Source organism: Puma concolor, chromosome E4 (assembly GCF_028749965.1).
Source record: "Puma concolor isolate L17-30 chromosome E4, mPumCon1.1.hap2, whole genome shotgun sequence".
In the NCBI taxonomy this organism is placed as follows: Eukaryota; Metazoa; Chordata; class Mammalia; order Carnivora; family Felidae; genus Puma; species Puma concolor.
Window position 1 is genome coordinate 24,641,750 of NC_141683.1, and position 23,078 is coordinate 24,664,827.

The 23,078-nt window shown below is 34.5% G+C and overlaps 1 protein-coding gene and 1 long non-coding RNA gene across 13 annotated transcripts in view; one reads left to right on the top strand and one right to left on the bottom strand.

The window, feature by feature from the left end:
* Positions 1 to 23,078, bottom strand: part of KCNT2 (potassium sodium-activated channel subfamily T member 2) — a 364,649-nt gene that overhangs the window by 214,251 nt on the left and 127,320 nt on the right. For 7 of the 12 annotated variants that reach the window (XR_015245793.1, XM_086693290.1, XM_086693289.1 and 4 more), the window contains 3 exons: positions 21,560 to 21,634; positions 19,940 to 20,041; positions 16,227 to 16,321 (listed from right to left, as the gene is read on the bottom strand). Coding sequence is in view for 11 of the 12 variants with exons in the window: in XM_086693290.1 (XP_086549416.1) it covers positions 16,227 to 16,321; positions 19,940 to 20,041; positions 21,560 to 21,634 (272 nt within the window). In the remaining variant the exon portion in view is untranslated. The remainder of the gene's footprint in view (positions 1 to 16,226; positions 16,322 to 19,939; positions 20,042 to 21,559; positions 21,635 to 23,078) is intronic. The other 5 variants (XM_086693293.1, XM_086693286.1, XM_025927775.2 and 2 more) reach the window with 1 other exon arrangement.
* LOC147572499 (uncharacterized) overlaps positions 8,658 to 23,078 on the top strand; it is a 43,367-nt gene continuing 28,946 nt past the window's right edge. Inside the window, exons 1-3 of the long non-coding RNA XR_015245794.1 lie at positions 8,658 to 8,708; positions 15,647 to 15,709; positions 22,667 to 22,736. This is a non-coding gene — a long non-coding RNA (uncharacterized LOC147572499). The remainder of the gene's footprint in view (positions 8,709 to 15,646; positions 15,710 to 22,666; positions 22,737 to 23,078) is intronic.

Genomic DNA, 23,078 nt, shown 5'->3' on the forward strand with positions numbered 1-23,078 from the left:
CAGGAGAGCCCTTTTGCCCCTGCCTTGCTATGCTCTCCTGTAATCCTGAATTTGACATAATCAGGTGGACCGGACATAAATGACAAAGTGATGTTTCCATTAACATTAAAAAAAAAAGATAAGACAGATTCTACTCTGCAAAGAAAAATAAGGTAGAATATTATAAGGATAAAGAAGGTTAGTGTGATGGGAATAGTAAGGGAAAAAAAGTAGGACTCCTGAGCAGAGGAAAAATCAAGGATGTGAGATGAAAATGAAAAGATGAGGAGAATCCTGATTGTACTGGAAATTTAGGACATATTAAGTAAGAAGTTTTGTGTTCATCCCAAGACACATGGAAAACTTTTAACAAGAAATGGATAGATTTGCAGGATACTAAGGAGATAAAATCCGTGGGATCTGTTGATTGTGTGTTGTGTCACAGAATAGGAGGCATTAAGAATGATTCCATTCTTTGGAATTGCCCCCAAAGAATGGACAGTAGTTGCTATTTCAGAGATGTGGACAATTTGGAAAAGAAATAGCATAAATTTGCCTTTGGACATACTTACATTGAGGAGTCTAAGAGGGTATGTCAAAGAAACAGTTGAATATAAAAGTTGTAACTAGAACCATAAAAACTGACCTAAGACAATTTGTTGGCTCACAATTATCAGGTTCTTTGAGGTGCTCATTTGTAACCTCCAACGTAAAGAGGCAAAGTGGAGGCATCAGACCCTACTCCCCAACAACCTTGCGACCAAACATCAAACAGAGAGAGCAAGTCATAAAGTAAATTCTGCCACCTAAAACAATCATTCCTGTTCTGTAAGATCAAAGAGGTTCCTGTTCTTTCTGTGCATAACAACAAATACACTGAAAGAAAGGTTCATACCAACAAAAAATGTGAAAATATACTAAGGGCAGGTTCAGCTAATAGGCTTGTGGAATCAGACAACAGAATCCTCTGTCAAGTGGGAACACTCTTGAAAGGGTCTCAAGACCCACATGACCACTCCCTGCAAGGTTAGGCTTGTTTATTCTTATGATCCAATTATGCAAGAGCAGATAAGACCAAACAATACTTTCTTGCCAACTATACACCTTGGAAAATATTTTTAATTCCACTTTTGTTCATATATAAGGATTCTGATATTGATGTTTGAACTGATGATAGCCTGGGAGTGGGTTCCTCACTAGAGTCCTTCACATGCTTATTACTATCTCTTAATTGTTATAGACAATATATCACACTACACTGAAATATTTATGGGATTACAGAAAATATAGCTAAAATATATAATGTATTCCTAGTGGAAAAGTATAAAATAAAATTAAAAAGCCAAGGTCTGATCAATGAGAAAATACATCATTTAGTGAAATGTTATAGAAGAGGATGAGGACATAAAAAGAGTGTGTATATCTGCATATGTGTGTGTGCATGCATTTATGCAGTATGTATATATGGGCCTCACATGCCCACAGACATGCTCATAACCTCCATGTGCATTTAAATGATTCTTCATGTAAATTGTTAATGTTTAATATTGGAATATTGGAAATATTAAAGTCAGTGACTTACACTGGCTTTCTGAGTTCTACCGTGACATTAGAGATCCTTTCTAAACCTGTCTCTACTTCATTCCCAGAAACAGAATAATAGAAAAAGGTCAATAGTTCCAAGAATCATATTCCTTTTTCCTCCTTTTTTAAGATTTAATTTTCAAAAACAAGCCAAAAAATCACAATATCTATTTTGCTTTCCTTTTTATTTGCACTTCTTCCTAACCATTAGTTTACTTAAAATAAAAGGTATTCTCAACAGGAAAGGCTTCATAATCAGGTCATGAACAGTTCAATATAACTTCTACAAGTTGCAAAGAAAAATTTTGCATAAAAAAAACCAACTGTGAGCGCATTCCTTTAGGGCAATATGGCTAAAGGAGAGCCTTTAGAGTAAGACAAATAAGGGCAGATGAGGCCAGTGAAGTGGGCAGGGACAAATTATAAATCACTTTATATACAACACCATGGATTTTACATTATCCTGAAGACACAAATGAAAAACTTTAGGCAAGAGAATGAATGATGTGATCAAATGGAGTAGTTGTTGAGCTCATTAATAAAAGTCTACTGATATCCTGAGTGGTTACTCCTGCTCCAAGCAGCAACTATATTTACACTAGACTCTTAGTCTCCAGACTGACAAAGCACTTTAAGACACTACCGATGCAAATCATCCAAGTGAAGTTAGAGTTGTGAACAGAAAAATAATCGATGTAAAAAAGCTACAAAATTCAGTCCTCAAGCACTTTCTAAGTTGTAAGCTCTTGCCTCTCTGCCATTTACTCTTTTTTCCTTGAACTTTTTTACCTGATTCAGTTCTTAAAAGTGAAGTACCTAGCCAATAAAATATTAGCTTTACACACCATTAATTCCCATTACGCATTTAAACATATGTACCTACTTAGAGTTCATAAAAATAAAATATGTATATATCCAAATTCTCTCCAGGAAAGGTTTGAGACTTAGTATTATATTTCACATTATTTTTTTACTTTTCAAGAAATTAGTAAGATAAACAATGTAGGAGCCAAGTTGGGCCACTTGGCATATGTAGTACTTTGAGCTAAAGACAACTGAGACCTTACACTCTCAAGAGAAACTTTTGCCCCTCCCTTAACTGCACAAAAAAATCTACCCTGGGGCTCTTTCCCAAAATAAGTGTTTACCAGAAATAAGTTTTATCTGAAAAACGCATCTATGGCAAGGCAAACATTCGTTTACCATATATTCACTTTTTTTTATTTTCCTGTGAATTGCATTCCCTACGTTTGAAGTTCCAGACCTCTTCCCACTCCTTCTTATTTCAGGATAACATATATACCTCATTTTTCCTGACTGCCTTTAGAATTTCCATGTCTATGTGGATTCCCTGTACATACTAAATTAAATTTGATTTTCTCCTGCTAATCTCTATTATGTCAATTTGATTTTACTTCAGCTACAAGAACCTAGAATAAGACAGAACATTCTTTTTTTTTTAATTTTTTTTAATGTTTATTTATTTTTGAGACAGAGAGAGACACAGAGCATGAATGGGGGAGGGTCAGAGACACAGAATCCGAAGGGGGAAACACAGAATCCGAAGCAGGCTCCAGGCTCCAAGCTGTCAGCACAGAGCCCCACGCAGGGCTCGAACCCACAGCCCATGAAATCATGACCTGAGCCGAAGTCAGACGCTCAATCAACTGAGTCACCCAGGCGCCCCGAAGACAGAACATTCTTGACCCCAACAACACTTATTTATATATCCTTGCTCATGTGAAATGTGAGCACCAAATAAATATCAACTAATTTAAGCTGATTTACACTCATTTAACATGTTCCCACAGGGATGTATTGCTAGTTGCTACCACATAACAAAACTAATCCCTAATATTCTGTCTCTGGTCAACAGTTTCTGGAAATTAAATAAGGCACAAAATAAAGCTTTATCTCATTCTATCTGAAATAGTCCAAATTTAATCAGTCACTAAAAATAAAACAGAAGAACATAGAGCTTCCCATGTTACTTCACACTGTAAGGAATGGGAATTACTCTCAGAGCAAAAGTGACTCTTATTTTTATATAATAATTTATTTGAACCCAGCTTTTAAAATGTAATGCTAATCTGTCATGAAAAGTTTGCAATAATGATAGCACATTTACTTTTATAATACTTAATCACTGCTTATAATCAATTGGAAAATTTCCTCTTTCTAAGAGATGGCTAAGTAAACATATGCCTGCTTCATACTCTACTCACACTCTATTTCATAGAGTGTAATATTTAGATAATTCTGTAATAAACAAATATAACCATATGTGAGTAAGAACACTCTTTTTTTTTTTTTTTTAATTTTTTTTTTTCAACGTTTATTTATTTTTGGGACAGAGAGAGACAGAGCATGAACGGGGGAGGGGCAGAGAGAGAGGGAGACACAGAATCGGAAACAGGCTCCAGGCTCCGAGCCATCAGCCCAGAGCCTGACGCGGGGCTCGAACTCACGGACCGCGAGATTGTGACCTGGCTGAAGTCGGACGCTTAACCGACTGCGCCACCCAGGCGCCCCAAGAACACTCTTGAGAAGTATCTGATTCTTTTGCACGTTCAGCTAACATTTCCATTGATGGTGCATTTAATTGTTCATAAGATGAGGTCAAATACACCAGTTATCTGTGTAAAATGGTCTCCTAGGTAAATAATCATCCTTTTTTTTCCACTGGAAATTACAACTGCTTTCCTGATCAATGATATTTGTTCAAAGAACAGTTTTGGAAGGACAAGACACATTCTGAACTAAAGAAATCTACTGGAAAACATGACTTGTGTGGACATTTACCTAATACACATTTTGCTCCCATGGCTTCCGTTAAAAAAAAAATCTGCTAAGAACATTACCATATCAAATTATTTATACTTAAAGAAATTAAACTGGGAATTAAAATTGCAATTAAGGTACCACCATTCAAGGAAATCTTTGATTCTGTATTTTTTACATCAGGAAAAAATTAACTAAGCAATACGATAGCATTTTTTTAATTCAATGTACGCAATCAATACGCTATTTCCTTTATTTTTTTTTTACACATCATGAAGACTCATTTAGCTCAAAATTTCATTTAACAGAGTATCCCAATAGCACTTATCTTTATTCTTAGCAATTACAAATATGAAACACTAAGCCAATAAGCAGGAAACCATTACTATTTTTGCATTTAAATTTTTTAATAAGAAATAACATTTATTGTGTCTCTATACTTACATATAATGTCTATCATTCTGCCTATAGAATGAGATTCTTGAGTTTTTCAGGAAGTGGGAGAGGAGGATATTGATTACATTGAGAAATTTGTGTGATTTCTTCCTTCCCATAAAGAGAGCTAAATACAATTACATTTCTCCATCTACCTCAGCTTCCTTCAAGCTTACTATCAAATTTATACTTCATTCTTATTATGTTGATGTGTTGTTTCTTCTCCTATTATGAAGACCCAATTTCATGTCTGCTTTTAAAACTACCTCAAGCCTTTTGTTGAAACTTATACAATATTTTTCTCTCTGTATTTGACAAAATTACTAAATTAAAGCTGAAAGACTATCCGTTAAAGTCACACGCAAGAAGGTGACGCAGCCAAGATATCTTTTTACCTAAGGTCCCTCCAGAAACTTGTATACGCACATATGTCCCTGTGAGAAATAAAGCCTAAGAAGAACAACTTTTTCTCTAAACTACAAATCTTTCCCTAAATTATGGCAATAAAAAATACATTATGTTTAAATAGCATTTTATAGTTTACAAAATACTTTCATATAAATTATCTTGATCTTGGTGGTCATTCAGCACTGAGGCTTGTTTGAATTAACAATTATAAAATAGAAAGATTTAGTAAAAGGCAAACAAACCAAAATATCTTGGGGAGAAAAGTTAAAGCATTTGGGGGATATTTTAGGCTTGAAAAAATAGATGACTGGGTGCTTAATTGTCAATACAAAAGATAATTGTAAAGCAGGGTATTAAAAGTGGTTTTCACCTTGCAGCAGACACACCAGAGGGGACAAATTCATATGAAAGTCAAATGATATATTTAGAACATCTTAAAATCAATTTGTTAGCAAACCAAGATGTTAAAAAGAAATACCAAAAACTTATATAGAGAGATATGGCTCAATGGACAGGAACTAAAAAAGAGTATTAAATACCAAATGAACTGGATTACTAGGAGTAGTCAGAAATATTCTGTATAGGGCTACTGGGTGGCCCAATGGGTTGAGCATCTGACTACTGATTTCGGCTCAGGTCATGATCCCAGGGTCAGGGTCTTGGGTCACGCTCTGCACTGAGCATGTAACTATTTGAGATTCTCTCTCTCCCTCCCCCTGCACCTCTCCCCTATATTCACTGACTCTCTCTCTCTTTCTCTCTCTCTCCCTCTCTCTGCCCCTTTCCCCTGCTTGTATACTCTCTCACTCTCAAATGAATGAATGAATGAATGAATAAATAAATAAGTAAATAAATAAATAATAAAACTTTAAAAAAGAAATATTCTATATAACTTCTGCACAGCTTTGGTGCTAGTTAATATAACCATGGAGTAGGAGATACACCAGCTTAAGCAATGAATCTAGAGAAAGGAGATGATGCTAAAATGAGTCTCTCAACACTCTGAATCAAAATATTTTAAAATACATTGGCAATGATTATGGGCAAGAAAGAAAGCAAATCATAACACAATGAAATAATCTGACGCATTTACTAATAAGAAATTGTGAGGAGAACAACAATGATATACGATCCCAAATATAAGGATTCTAAAAGTCAGCTGAAATGCAAAAGTGTCTAAGCAATTTAAGGAGTTAGGTAAAAGAAGAGGAATTAATAAGAAGGGAAAGACAGGATGAAAAAATAAGGAGGAATTTAAAAGAGAAAAAAATAGAGAGTTTGTGGTGGTTTAGAAGGATGTATGAATTCTGCACAGATTTGACTGCTCGCTGGTAAGAAAATGCTTTTATTATAATGAGAATGTACTATAAAAGCTCTGACGTTGACTGTGGTTAAAAATAGGCAACCATCTGGGTTGAATGGTATAGGAAGGGCTATGTTTGGAGAAGTGAAAATAAAAAGAATTCTTGGCTCTATTTTAGAGATATGATTCTTTATTAAAATCTTCTGCTACAATTACACTCTTATCAAGTTCCCTCTGCATTTCCACTAGTTTTTACTTTTATGTTAACTACCAAATAGACAAGTGGCTATTTGATACCTAACTAAGGTTTCTAAAAGGCAGCCCAGCTATGATGGACTCTTTATTTCTCGTCCTCTTTATGTTTCCTTCCAGGTTGCCTCACCCTCATACATGGCACTATCATTCAGTCAGTTCCCAAAATGCAAATCTCAAAATCATCCTTCAATTTTTCTTTCTCCCACACCTTACATCCAGTTTGTCATCAAAACTGTATCACTTCTATTTTTTAAAAATTTACTGCAGTAAGAACACTTAACATGAGATCTACCCTCTGCACGAAAGGGATAAGCATATAGTAAGTGATATGAAGGTACAGTCGTGGGGTCATAATATGAACCCAGAACTATATGGTTCCAATTTACGATTTTTACCATTTATACCACAGAGCAAGCACATCTTAAATGAATACAGTCACAGAGTTGTAGAGAACTCGGTTGTCACTCAGTGTGACAACAGTTGTCATTAAAGTGGAAATTGAAGTCCATACTATGTGGCAGAAAATAGGATAACTGTGTGATGAACCACCGTGTATGCACATGGTAAATGAAAAAGTTTAAGCACAAGTTGAACCAGACTGGAGAATCTTTTTAATTGATTATAAAGCTATTGCCTTTTTGTCAAGGTTGCTCACACATCATTCTTAAGGAGCCAGCAGGTAACATGACTCCATATACAGCTTGTCCTGACCCAGAGGAGAATGCACTCACTGATTGCTTGAGAGCTCCAGGTTATTCATGGCCTTGAAGTGCACCATTCACAGCAATGACCATGGACCTCGGCTTTTAGCACAGATAAGCATTCAAGTAAGATGTGACCCTGGACACTTGGATGGTTTATGGAGTTGTTCATGACCAAGCTCCCAATGCAGATATGGTAAGAGCTAAACAGATGTAGTAGGAGACTCACTATCTGATCTCAGTACCAACCTGCAACTGGGTCACACCTACCTTATTGCAGCATCGTATATAATTTTGTTAATGAACGTCTTCTTCATAAAAAAGGCAATATTCAAAACTAGAAAAATATGATAGGCACTGACAAATTATACTAAATAAGAATTCATGTCAAATATTAAAAGAATGTAAATGAATTAAATACAGTTAATTTAAAAGCTTCAATGTTAGCTTAAGGGTTTGGGGGAGTTTTTTTTTAGAAAAAAAAAGTTTATTTTTCTAAACGTTTCATAAAGAATGCTGGATTTAAGAGTTTACTGGAGGGCTGCTTCCCACAAAACATTCTAAAGTGTTATCTTTGACACAGATCCATACAAAATAATTTCAGTGTTATGCAATTCTAAAAGAAAATCTGAACATTTAATTAGGATTTAAAATACAGATTCTCATGTTATCCTATTTAAAATGACTGAAAAATCATACTTGATTTGCTTACTTAATTAGATCCTATATATAATAAAAAAAGGGATCTTAATTACTAATCACTTGTAATTAGTGCTCTTCAAAATTTGTCTTTGAAGGGGCACCTGGGTGGCTTGGGTTAGCTGAGCGACAGACACTTGGTTTCAGCTCAGGTCATTGATCTCAGGGTTCATGAGTTAGATGGTTTGTGAGTTTGATCCCTGCATCCGGCTCTGCTGAGTGGAGCCTGCTTGAGATTCTCTCTCCCTCTCTCTCTGCCCCTCCCCTGCTCTTTTTCTCTCTCCACCCTCCCTCCCTTCCTCAAAAAATAAATAAACATTTTTTAAAACTTTATTTAAAATTTGCCTTTTGAAATGTTGACTATACATTTGGTTATGTAGCAGGCCCCTCTTATCTATGGTTTTGCTTTCTGGGGTTTCAGATACCTACAGTGGGGGCAGATGATCCTGTCATAACGTCAGGTCAACAACAGCCTAATGTTACATCACAATGCCTATGCCACTCGCCCTACTTCATTTCATCACACAGACATTTTATCATCCCACATCATCACAAGAAGAAGGGTGAGTAGAGTACAATCAGATATTTTGAGACAGACCACATTCACATAACTTCTACTACAATATATTGTTATAATTATTCTTTTCATTATTAGTTATTGTTAATCTTTACTATGCCTAATTTATTAATTAAGCTTGATCATAAGCATGTGTATGTAGGAAAAAAAAATATATATAGGGTTCAGTACTTCCCACAGTTCTAGGAATCCACTGGGATCTTGGAGTGTATCTCCTGTGTATTAGCAAGGGACTACTTACTATACAAGCTTTCAAGCTTCGGCAAGTTTTATAAGGAAAACATTAAGTTGAATGAAAGGAAATACTGAGACTGTTAACTTTGTCACCACCTGGTAAATGTCAATTTGTACAATAAAATATTTTCAGAGAAAAAAAAGTCACGTGGCAGAAATAAATAACCTTAAATATCTGTGCACTCCCTATGAATCCTATTGCTGTGCACAGTTACTGGAAAAATTTAATTAGCAATGGCATTCTGTGCTAAAAGCATCTAACACTTTGATTTCATGCTTGTAGTTCAGACATTAGTATTCAAATCAGCCCACGACTTGCACTTTGGTATTTATTGAATGAATACCAATTAAATTGTTCCAAATAATCATTTTCATTTCCTGCAGGGTATCAGCCAAAAACCTAATATTCCCATGGAATTTAAGATATCTGAGCTGTACGGATTTTTACATTTTCTAGGGAGAAATGTTGTTTTTAAGGTAATAATAAATCTAGTTTTTCTATTGTTTCAAGAAAGTTCTTATGCTCCTGGGCATTGTCCTTGTATCTATGCAAAAATAAGATTACCGAATCACTCCATAAACCATTAATCTGAGGTCAACATATACTGCAATTTAGTAATTCATGAAAAGAGACCATACCTCACCCTATACCCTAATGTCCACAATTGCATATTCTTTGTTTCAAAATAAATGAATGATGAACACTTTTTGGGAGAAGATCAGGATTTAGATCAGATGGGAGAAGCAAAAGTGCAACTGAACCAAAAAAACCCAAAGAAAGAAATAAAAGAGGAAACAAAAATCCTGAAAGATGCGGGGAAAAAAAACGGCATGATGGCGCATGTACTGCAATGCTCTCTAGTATTTAATCAATTTGTTTCTGAGCTCAATATAGGAGGTGGTATTTTCAGTAATTTTATTAAATTATTTTGCTCTCACAAATTTTAAAGTTGAAAGAAGAAAAATTCTCAAGACGTAAATTCAGAAATTATATGGAGACAAAATTAACAGCCAAAGTCCGATTTATCTGAAATTCTTATTTATGAGGTGTGTATATGCAATTTATAAAAATTATTTCAAAGAGTATTTCTTTTTAATTAAATTTGTAGACATTTTACTACCCAGTTATATCTCCTTGGCAGAAATAAAACATTCCTAGAATATCTTCATAGATTACACTTGTTAGATTTTAATTCCTTCCATGACCTCATAGCAAAGTTAACTGTGAAAAGAAGGTATTTAAAGGAACCTCTCCAAATATATGGTTTCAACATACTTAGCTTACAATATATTTAAGTACCTCCAATTGATAAGATACTGTTTTGGAATTTTGGCCCCTGAATGTTACTGTCTATCTACTGCAAACGTCTGTTAAGCATCTTGTATTTTCCAACCACAGAGACGCTGGGCATAAAATGGTAAGAAAGGGAAACTGACTCTGTTCTTATATATCATGAAAATCTACCAAGAAACACTGATAAATAAAGAAGCATTCAACATTTAACATTTTTTTCCAACTCTGAGAAGCACAAAGTTTAGGCATCTCCCATTATTCAGACAGCCTTCAGGAAAAGTTCAAGGCAGGGCTTCAATTTAAAAATTGAGACTCGGGGCGCCTGGGTGGCGCAGTCGGTTAAGCGTCCGACTTCAGCCAGGTCACGATCTCGCGGTCCGGGAGTTCGAGCCCCGCGTCGGGCTCTGGGCTGATGGCTCAGAGCCTGGAGCCTGTTTCCGATTCTGTGTCTCCCTCTCTCTCTCTCCCCCTCCCCTGTTCATGCTCTGTCTCTCTCTGTCCCAAAAATAAATAAACGTTGAAAAAAAAATTAAAAAAAAAAAATTCACAATAAAAGAAATGGGAAAATTAACATAATTCTCTTTGATTTTTTTTAGGTTATTTTTTTATTCGTGACTTCTAGAATATCAAAGAAATAATACTACAGTGGTTAAGTATGTGGGCTCTGGCACAAATCTGCCTAGGTCTAGATCTGAGCTCTGCTTCTTACTACTTGTGGACCTAAGATAATCTAAGGTTCATCACTTTATTTGACCTTTCTGTGCCTCTGTTTCTTATCTGTAACATGAGAATTACTGTGGCATGGCCACTTTGGTTTTCAATCACTCCTTCACCCCACCTTCTAATTGAAAACCACCCTTGGCCAGGTACCTATGCCATAAAAATTAAAACTCGTGTCTCTGCCTCTGCCTGGGTAAGCCTTCAACTGCACTTCTGATAAAACTCAGTGTGAAAATAGGGTTTCCCAGAGAAACATCCAAGGTGTTGCAACTTCATATTCCACAGATTCTCATAAGCTATATTTTTTTCCTTTTCCTTTATCCTTTTTTGTCTCATTTCTGTAGTACTTCCTTAATAATATGTAGGTAGCAAACTTTGTAAGTTCTTGTATGCCTGAAAATAACTATACATTACCCTCATAACTCAATGATGGTCGAAATCCTAATTGCCTAACATCTGGCTGCCCACTTAGGCAAAATTTAGTTGGGACAAAAAGGTTTCTATATGTTCTAGTGTAATACAAACCTGGGGGCTGTTAGATCCTCAGACAAATGCACTTTCTGTCATTCACTTGTAATGAAGCAAAACAAATCTGACCAAACAAAACTAGTAACCAAATATCACAGTGGTGATAACACCATTAGAACATGGTTTAATACTTTCTCCAAACTTCAGTACTTATTTTCTGACTGTGCACCTCCCACGCGGCTATTTACCTTAAGAGTTAAATCAGTAAACAGAATTCAAGAACTTCAGCATCGAGCATTAAAGTAAGTATTAATCAAACATTCACAAGAAAATCACAAATACTTTTTTAATTTAAATTCTAGTCAGTTAACATATATGGTAAAATTGGTTTCAGGTAGAATTTAGCGATTCACTCATCACTTATATATAATATTCAGCACTGACTTAAGTAAGCATGTTAAAAATTTTAACTAGGTCACATTTTTAAACAATAAATGGATTTATTTTCTCCTGAAGTAAGACTGAGGATGTATACTGAATTGTTTTCATTGGACTAAAACATGAAACATCCATTAACATAATACAGCTCTTTATGCTACAGCTCTATGAAAGAATATAAAAATATCCAAACATACATATTCAAATAAAAAATTGAAGTTTGAAACAAAGTAGGTGCAAAATAAATCTACTAGTGTAAAATTAGAAATGCCAAAGGCATTATAAATTAGAGTTCTTATCATTGGTTGGATTATGTTGATAATTAAGCTAAAGTCATGCACTTAATTCCCGATGTACCAGTTTCCTCTGCTTTGTTACAGAGACACAGGCTGAATCACAATCCCCAGCTGCCTTGGAAGTGTGCGTTATTGATCAAGAGGGGTACACAGCAGACGTGGGGAAAGATTAGTCCAATTCCATTACAATGACAGGAAAAACAATTCTGAGCACATTCCCTACAGACAGTGGGTCAGCTGCTTAATTTTATTTCAGTTTGGCATGTGTCTCTTGTAGACAGATGCTTAATGATAGTTCTTTGTAATGTTAATAATGATGAAGAGAAGATACATTTTTAAAACTATATATATAGCAGCTTCCCCAAACAGGTAATTTTAAAGATTGTGAGATTCATGAACAACACAGCCAGTTCACCAACTATTAGCTGTTGAATCTTTAGGGGCTTAAATTTATGTATTAAAAATTGTGATTTTGGAAAAACACTGACAGTCTTGCTCTATGACATAATGTAACAGCAACTGATTAAGACTAATCTCACCAAAATGTAAAAAAAAAACCCAAAACATTATATACATAGATAATATATATGTGTGTGTATACACACACACACACACACACACACACACACACACACTCGTATTTGTAAAGTATAAAGTATTAAATGTACCCTGAAAGAGGGAGATGCTACCATTACTTTTAATTTAGTGAAGCTAACTAGAGGAAACAGATATTAGAAATAATGTAGAAAGCACAGAAAGTCTGAATACATTATAATGGAGGAAAATATTCTCTCATATTTCCTAATAAATATATATTTTAGGCATCATGTTAAGTCTTATATTATTATTAATACGTTACGATGCTTATATATTTTAGAGCAAATTAGTTTTTGTGCACTCACAAAATTCAATCATCGTATATAAAGAGGACATTTGAAGTAGAAAAAAAAATGAAATTTTGGAGTGTTCACACCAAATGCCACATCCTCGGATAGACATTGTAGGACATACCTAATTTGTCCTCATTTTAAAAAAGCACAACAAAAATCTTACAGGGTGATTAATATCACCCTCATTTAATAATGTGGCATATAAAGGGGCGCCTGGGTGGCTCAGTCGGTTGGGCGTCCAACTTCGGCTCAGGTCATGATCTCATGGTCTGTGAGTTGGAGCCCTGCATAGGGCTCTGTGCTGACAGCTCAGAGCCTGGAGCCTGCTTCGGATTCTGTGTCTCCCTCTCTCTCTGCCCCTCCCCCGCTCATGCTCTGTCTCTCTCTGTCAAAAATAAATAAACATTAAAAAAATTTTTTTAAATAAATAAATAAATAATGTGGCATAAAAGGCTGGGTAAATTAAGTAAATTGCCCATGGGCTCCAAACTAACATAGCAGAGTTTTAAACAAAGGATGCACATATGGACTTGTATGACTTATCAGGGCCAGAGATGGCTTATTGTTCCACAGTATCCAGTTTTGCTTTTCCATGATAGCACAATATTCAGCTGGTATACTGTTTCCCACCATGACCAGAATTTTGGAGACTCCCTTTCATCTGTGTATGAATATATGACCAAATTCTTGCCTAAACTATGCATGCAATTTCCAAGTTGTTCCTTCTTTTCCTCCTTCCTACAGGCTGGAGTTAGAATATAGGCAAGACTAGAGTAGTCATCTTGAGCCATGAAATGGAAACCATGTTTTGGGAATGGTAGAAAACAAGTTACAAGAAAATTTAGTCTCCAGCAGTATTAAGCTAATGTAACCTTCTTAGAAAGACTACTTAAACATTTCTTTCTTTTTTCTTTCTTTTGGGTGGGAGGGAGGGGCAGAGGGAGGGAGGGAGGGAGGGAGGGAGGGAGGGAGAGAGAGAGAGAGAGAGAGAGAAAGAGGGAAAGAGAGAGACACAGAGAGACAGAGAGACAGAATCTTAAACAGGCTCCACATAGACTCGGGACTTGATCTCACAACTGTCAGATCACGACCTGAGCCAAAATCAAGAGCCAGATGCTGAACCAAATGAGCCACCCAGGCATCTGGACAGACTACTTAAACATTTCTCTTTGTTTAAGCTGCTGAATCTTTGTGTATATTCATATTTTATAGTGTGTGTGGTGTAACTTTGTTACAACAGCTTGTGTGTTATAACCAATATAACATTGTTTATATTTTTCTTGTACATAACTGCACTTTTGATGGTGAATTCATACAAGGTTTATTCTACCTTACTATGATAGTCATGATTTATGATGACATTTTGCTTGTACGGCTAGAGGAGGACACACAAAGAAATCAAACTTCAGTTTCCCCATTCTAGATTTTATAATTTAGAAACATGTTAATATAAATGTATGAACATACAAGTGATTAAAAACAATGACATTGCACATTGATAATGCACGTGTGATTAAAAACAATAGTACACAAGATCAACACCAACAAAAGCAACTCTAACTTCAAACAAAATAAAAAGTGAAACAAATGACTTAAATGAGAAATAAACTGCATAACAGCAATTTCATATACATCATGAAAACCCTGTATCTAGCACTGCTGCATTCCTTGGTGTGAGAAAGTGGCTAGGTGCTTCTTTTGAAAATAAAAACTACTCAAGAAATAGACATATAGGCAGAAAGTAAGAGCAAATAGAGAGCCCACTATGCATGATTCACTGTGATAAGGATGCTTCCAAAACAAAAGTACTGAACTAACCGTTACCATATAAAAATAATTTATCCTTTTTTAGCATTAATATTTCAATTGCTTCTTTACTAACTTTACTTTAACAGACTCTAATAATATTTTTTAAATCACTTTACTTTCTTCAATTTTTCAGCATTTGAAATATTAACATGTACATAAGTAAAAAAAAATTCTAATTTGTAGTATTTTTCCTTAGGTAAAACAAACAAAACAAAAAAACCCTCTTAAACTATTTATATGATGTCATTATCTTAAAATTAAGAATTTTTAGTGACTTGAGAGGGAAATCATTACTCTTAATATTTCATATTTATGCAGGTAGGTGTTTACGAGGTGAACAATAAAAACAATTTGTGAACAGTAAAAAAGGTTTAAATGATAAGATAGCTTTGTGTCAAGTTTAGAGAGTTTGTATCTACAGACATTAAGTATCTTAAAATATATTTATTTTTTAAGATATAAAGTATGCAATAAAACATTTTAAATCCAGTTAATAGAGATAGGCACTGCAAACTACTGACACAAAGTATTACTATGCCTATATATCTCAACCTATGTTTACACACGTACACCTATAGCTCTATTTATATCTGATTCAGTTGTACTAGCACATGAAGGCATTCTTCTTATTTTGTACTTCCTAATTAGCTTTTTCTCTTTCTGAATAGGTCAAATCCAGGACAGAGCACCACTGCACATAATATTTAAGACTCCTGTAACTGATATATTATTCTACCTCATTTGTTGATTTTCACATTTTTTCCCTCCACCTAAGGATCTACATGAGTCCATATGTGCAGAGCACCATTTCCCACTGGATTACTTTATCATCATCAAGGTGAGACTTTCCAGAAAAAGAAATACCTGTTTTCTATAACAAAGCAAAGAACCAGGTCTTGCATTGCACTGGCAGGACATCTGCCCTTGCTTTCTGCCTGACTGCGTACTGAAACATCACGGAGAGAAGGCACAGGCAGAGACAGTGATGGGTAATGACAGTTTTCTCAACAGTGTTTCTGCTTTGAAGATTGTAAGAAAGATAAGGGCACCTCCAAGTCAGCAGTCTGAAAGAAAATTTCTTGTTTGACAACTATGGCACGCAGTGCAAATTCTTGTGATTTGGTTGTTTACAGCATTTGGGAAAATGTCAAAGTTGCAGTAAATATCAATACCAAATGACAGACGTGCTTTCTTGGTTTTTCTGTAAGACTGAAGGAGAGATTTCACTTTTAATTCTGTAGGTGATCCTTTACATTTGTAGAGAATATCTATTTTAGCCAACTCATTTCAAATGATATATAATATTTAAAAACTATAATTAAATGAAACAATAAAAATGATATGTATAATCTTACCAAGTGAAGATAAGGCATAGTAATGTAGATATTAAAATCAAAACTTGATTAAACATTGCAGACTGGGTACGCTGTATGGCTCTGTGCAGATCATTCTAAAATAAAACCAAAAAAAAAGCATATTTTAATTTTGAAAATACTAAATATCCATGAGTTTCACTACATTTATTACTATGTATTATATTTTAGCTACCTTGTGCACACTTGATACATATACTTTAAATGGATATAGCAACATATCTTCATTTTTGCCTAGGTCTAAATGTAACTTACCTTAGCATTCATATGACAAACATAATACTATGGGGGACCACCAAAGCACCAAATTTCAGTTACTTGCCTTACCAACATCTACAGAGATGTTGCACTGACTCCCACAGCCCTCCATGATAAGCACGATCTCTTATGGAAAATTCTAACTTTAAAAGATCAGAAAACAATATATTCAATTTAGGGGAAAGCAATAAGTAGGTCAAGCTACAATCACATCTCATTCTCTGAATCACGAAAAATGACATGAAATACGCCAGGCAATCTATCATAAAAATCAAAGGCTAAATAGCCAATGAACAAAATTTTTTAAGTTTAACTTCATTAATATAAACTTGAATTCAAGATATGCTTTTTAATCTTTCCATTTGAAAGACATTAAAGAATATATACCCAGTGTTGTTTAAGATACAAAATATGAGCACTCACATATGATATTGCCTATGTACTTTGTTATAAAATGTCTTGAAGGTGATTTAGTAACATAGGTCACAGTCCTGTCCTTTTTATTTCATACATTCATTCATTAATTTAGTGAGTACTTATTCAATCACATAATTTCTAAAAATTGACCACATGAAAATAATCAGAGATAAAAATCAATATTTACGTATGTTCACCTTTATTACAAAATTATAATACTTATATGAAATAACAAATGTTCATTACTATTAAAGTAACTAAAATATGCAATACAAAATGATTAACTGATCAAAACTATATAACAGATTTAGATGCAGCCATTAAAAACGATTTAAAAAGGGGGTGCCTGGGTGGCTCAGTTGGTGTCCAACCAAAGTGTCCAACTTCGGCTCAGGTCATGATCTCACCGTTTGTGAGTTCAAGCTACGCAATGGGCTCTGTACTGATAGCTCATTAGCCTGGAGCCTACTTCAGATTCTGTGTCTCCTTCTCTCTCTGCCCCTCCCACCCTCATGCTCTCTCTCTCTCTCAAAACTTAATAAACATTAAAAAAGTTTTTTTAATGATTTGAACAAAGTATTTAGTGATATAGGAAATTGGGCACTATAAAAACAAAATTCAAGGGGCGCCTGGGTGACTCAGTCAGTTAAGCATCCAACTTCAGCTCTGGTCATGATCTCACAGTTCATGAGTTAGAGCCCTTCATCAGGCTCTATGCTAACAGCTCAGGAGCTGAGCCTGCTTTGGATTCTGTGTCTCCTTCTCTCTCTGTCCCTGCCCTGCTCATGCTCTGTCTCTGTCTCAAAAATAAACATTAAAATTTTTTTTAATTCAAATTACAAAATTGAACATATAATTTCATATATGATAGGTATGCATGTTTTTCATAGAAAATATTAGGAGGATATAAAGTCTGATAGATTTATAGGTTTTCATAATTTACTTTATAGTTTTCTGTTCATCTCAAAAATTTTATAATAAACTTTTAACCATCTTAAAGTCGGTATTGCTTGAAATAAATCAATTCACCAATATAAAATCTCAACAAAACATTACTTTACCTTCTTCTACCACATATTTAACCAAAACTGTTATGAAAACAAAAAAAATAAGTTGGTTACAATTTTACCTCTCATTCCTTACTTTCTTTTTGACAGAGGGTTAATGAGCAGAAAAACTAAAAATTTAGCAATCAGTTAAAGGAGAAGCAAAATATAGAAATACAGTGGAAAATGAATCCTAACTTAATATTACAAAGCACTACTTTTGCTCGCAATGATTGATTAATGATTCCTCCCATGGTTAGGTTATTTTTTTCCACCAACTAATAACACAAATTAGTAAAATGAGATTTATTTTTTCATGGTGTATTTTTTTCATTAACAATTTGGGCAAAATATATTTAGTGAAAAAATGTTTTTTGGGTTTTTTTTTTGGGGGGGGGGGACAGATAAGACAGCCCAATGTTTATTCAAACCACTTCACAGGCCACATTCCACTACTGTTTGCTCATGTATTTTCATGAGACTCCAGTTGTTACTCAATGTTTGGAAACATTCATTTGGTTGAGAATACTTAAATGTTATTCCAAATATTCCTTTGGCTAAAATTTCATGTTCATTTCTTTTTAAAAAAAACATTTAAAATAAAACAAGTCTGCTTGTTGAGCCCTGGCTCAGGGCCTGCTTGAGCCCTGACTGTGTTTGTGCCAGATACAATATTTTATACATATATACACACACACATATATATGTTTATACGTATATGTGATTTTATTTAATTCTCATTGCAAGTCCGTAATGTAAGTACTTTTGTTCTGTTTTGAAGATGAAGAAAGTTAAATCATTAGCTATCATATCAGAGTGCTTGGCACATAGTAGACTCATATTAGCATTTATAGAATTGATGACTAAAGAGAAAATGTCTCACGGCTAACTTATATTGAAGCCTATAGTAAACACATTTTGCTCATAGTTATAAATCAGTCCCTCCGCACAGGGTCAGCCTTCAGCAAAATCCAACCGTGGCACAACTCTTGAGTTCTGAATCTCTTACTTCTCCTTCTCTTTCTCCCTCTAATATCCCACTCACAACCCAACCTATAAAATCTAAAAGCATGACTTTAAATGAAAGGTTTCCAGCTTCAATACAGAACCTCACAAAATCTCACATATTTTTATGGAATGTGAGAAAACCTACAGCTAAGAACAGTCTGACATCTGGGGCTCCTGGGTGACTCAGACAGTTAAGCTTCTGACTCTTGATTTCTGCTCAGATTATGATCTCATGGTTCATGAGATTGAGCCCTGCATCAGGCTCTGTGCTATAGGGCGGAGCCTGCTTGGGATTCTCTCTGTCCTTCTCTCTCTGCCCCTCCCCTGCTCATCCTCTCTCTCTCTCTCTCTCAAAAAATAAATAAACATTAAAAAAAAGAGCAGTTTGACATCACCTCCTAAATCCTTAAAACAAGGACTCCCATTATATATCAACAGATTGCCTAGGAAGGTTATTCCTCTTCACAAGATTGGTTAATTTGTTGTCCAAATAGCAGATAGCTTTGGTTTGGTGATATTTAGAAAATCTGAATGATTTTTGTTTACCAGTTCAAAGGGCCTTACAAAGGCAGTGACTTGGCAATATGGGCATTTAAAAAGTTGTCATCCTGAATTAGGATACAAGCAAACTTAGGGTCTATTAGCTTCAATGTTAATACAACATATCACTTTCATTATTTGAAGGTATTTTACCAAAACTTTTTCATTTTCATAAACATTTAAATGAAACTATTACTAAAATACTAAATTAATTTAAAAGAAGTTTAAAAATAAGACATTTAGAAATTTAGTTATACCTGAATAAATCACAATAGTATGAGTTTCTATTATAGGGAGGAAGAGTGTGGAAGTACAAGACTAAGACTTCAAATCATCTCTCTCTGTTTAGTCTGAGCATCAAAAGGATTTAAGAAATAATGGAGGGTTGAAAATAGTTTTGTATTTGCACTTCCCTGTCATACTTACAATCATATTTTCCAAGGCATGTTTGGCAAGCCAACAGTTTAGAAAGACTGGGACAAACAGATTCCTTAAGGAGGGCCAGAAGATCTGAAAAACAAACCAGAGCTAAACTTTTATCTCAAAGCAAAAATCATAGCCAGCAAATTGAAAATAAATGTAAAACAGGAAAAAAGTGATTAAAGGACATATAATTTTTTTAAATGTGACAAATACTTTAAACTCATTAATGAAATGCGAGGAGAAGATATGATCTTTGCATTTATCATCTAAGTCTTTCTTACGGAAAACTTCTTTGGGAATTATTGTAGAAGCAGAAAGGAAATAATAAGCTCCCACTGAATATCAGCTACAACTATGGTAATTCTACCATTAAATCTTTCAGTGTGACAGTTTACAACAGACATCGCCTCTCTCTTCCCTACAGCTTGAGGGGGAAAGTAGGAGTAAGAAGAGAAGGTTTCTTTTTGCTTAACATTACCACTTACTCTCTTCAGATTCAAACATTTTAACTGACGTTGGGAACCATATTCAATTGGATTATAGTTAGGTAGCCTGTCATTTAATCTCGTTCCAGTTGTTCCTCTAGATAAATCACTAAAAGTAAAATAATTATCAGAAGTAAGCAACTGCTTTAGATAATATTTTCTTACTTTCATAATTTTCCAAATAAAACTCAAATAAAGTGTTGCAAAGCATATTCCCAACAGACATTATCATAACTCTATGAAATGGAGATTGAAACCTAATTTTGCAATGGGAAAGTGCTGGTTATGTGTTTATGGGGCTGCAACTGAGCAGGATCTTCATAGAATTGGTACTCCACTGTATTTTGGTAAAGAAGCAAAAATTGCTAGCTGTCTGGCTATTGGCAACTTTCTTATTAACAAGAGAAGTGAACATAGTAAAATAATTGTGTTTAAGCTAGAAATAAATATATTCTCAGTATGAGAAACTTTTATAAATGCTTGATATCTTTTTTTAATCTGAGTATAGTTGACCCACAATGTTACATGACTTTCAGGTGTACAACTTAGTGATTTGACAAGTTTATACATTAAGCTATGTTCACCATTAAGTATAGCTATCATCTGTCCTGTTGTATCACTATTGCAGTATCATTGATTGCATTTCTTATACTGTGCTTTTTATTCCCATGATTTATTTATTTATTCCATAATTGGAAGCCTGTATCCCACTCCCCTTCAAGCAATTTGCCCAGACCACCCCCCCCCACCCCTGACAGCAAGCATCAGTTCTCTATATTTACAGGTCTCATTCTGCTTTTTGTTAGTTTCTTTTTTTTTAAGTCCATAATACACACAAGAAGTGAAATGATTAATTTCTACTCTGTCTAGATAATACCCACACCTGTTTAAATGGCACATCTAGAGCATATATGTCTAAAAAGTGTTTTATTTTGCTATTGCACTAAATCTCATTAGTTTTCATTTAATTTCACAATCCAGTTATCCAACTAATTTTACTACTTATTTTTAAAACCATGATTCTAACCAAAGCCCAAAATCATTTATTGGAACTAATATATTATATATTAGTATTTAGATTTAAAGACTTAAGTCCAATAACAAAATTATTTATTTTAAAGTTGCTTTTAGGACTTACTGAGATAATGAAGGGAACTGCATTAATTATTTCCAAGATGAAGGGTATTCGTAAAATCTGTTCCCAGATGTTTCCCTTCCAAGAAAGAATAAATAAAAATGAAAGTCAATTATACTGAATCCCATTAAAGGGGGAAAAAGACAGCACTCAGAATTTCTCTAGCAAGGATGCTTACATTAACAGAATACCAAATTATTTTATAAAGATATAGCAATAACTTTTAAAGAGTATTTTTCTAAGTGTAATTGTACTCTCTCAATTTTGTGGTAAGTTAAAGAAATAAAGCAAACATTTATAGTAATTCTTGAATATTGTACACATTTTGATCATACACTATTTCATGGAAGAAAGGTTACTAGTAAAAATAAAACAAATATCAAAGAACCTACAGAATCAGTAAAAAGTGATTCAATCTTAATGTTTTTACTATGTGAATTATATTCACAAACTGTAAAGCATATTAAATAGTTTATAAACACATACACTTGTTAATGTTTATTGGTATTAACAATGGTTTTATATCGATAAAATGTAAAAAGAAGGGCTTTTTCAATCATCTAGATTCTAATCTCCCGACACACATAGTACAACGATATTAATAAAAATTGGCAACATAATTTGTGGGGCCTAGTGCACAATGAAAATTCAGGATCTCTTATTAACAATCTATTAACAATTTCCAGAAGGTGACATAAGAATATTAAAATAAGAGCAGGTCCTTCTAAATCTTTAACACTCTGCAAATGCACATATTAAACACCCATAAAGCTGACTCTGATATAAACAGGTTAATCACTGGCTCTTTCTTAAATGGTGTCCAATGAAAAACAACTCTGAATGCCCTAAAGCAGCTTATTCTTCTATAAAGGGATCTCCATATTAAAACGCAATTGGAAATCTGGGTTTCTGTAATTTTCAATTACTTTATAACACTGGCTTCAAGATGGGGAGTCTTTCTTAATTATCCTTGAAGTCCCAAAGGCTTAAAACATTAAAGTGATACAAGATACTTCTACATCACAAGCCAAGGTTCTAGGTTGGCTATTGTCCATGTACTCAAATATTAGGTACTAAGTTTTCCTGTATTTCGTTCATTACCGTCTGCAGGCTACATAAAAAGTGGTAGAGGGAGCAGGTGGAAGAATTGAGAGCAATGAGAAGCCCTCCATACAGAGAGGTAAGTGGTGCTTTGGAGCTTCTCTCATTACTTCAAGCTAAGTGAGAAAGGCTCAAGAGAGTCACTTAAAGAGCTTGACTCACACACAGAAACTGTACTTGGCTAATGCCTAAAACATCTAAACATGAAGAGAAAACAGTGCAACAAGAAAGAGGGCTGAAATGAGAGCAAGTCACAATTTTGCCAATTCTAAAACAAAGGTACTTGTTTTCTGGGAACGAGATATAGGCTCTAAAGAATAAAACGTATGGCCATTTTAAAGGAGTTTATACTCAGGAAGACTATACTTGAATGGGAAGCGAGACCTCAACAGATGGCGACCTGAGGAGTTTAGTCCAGCCA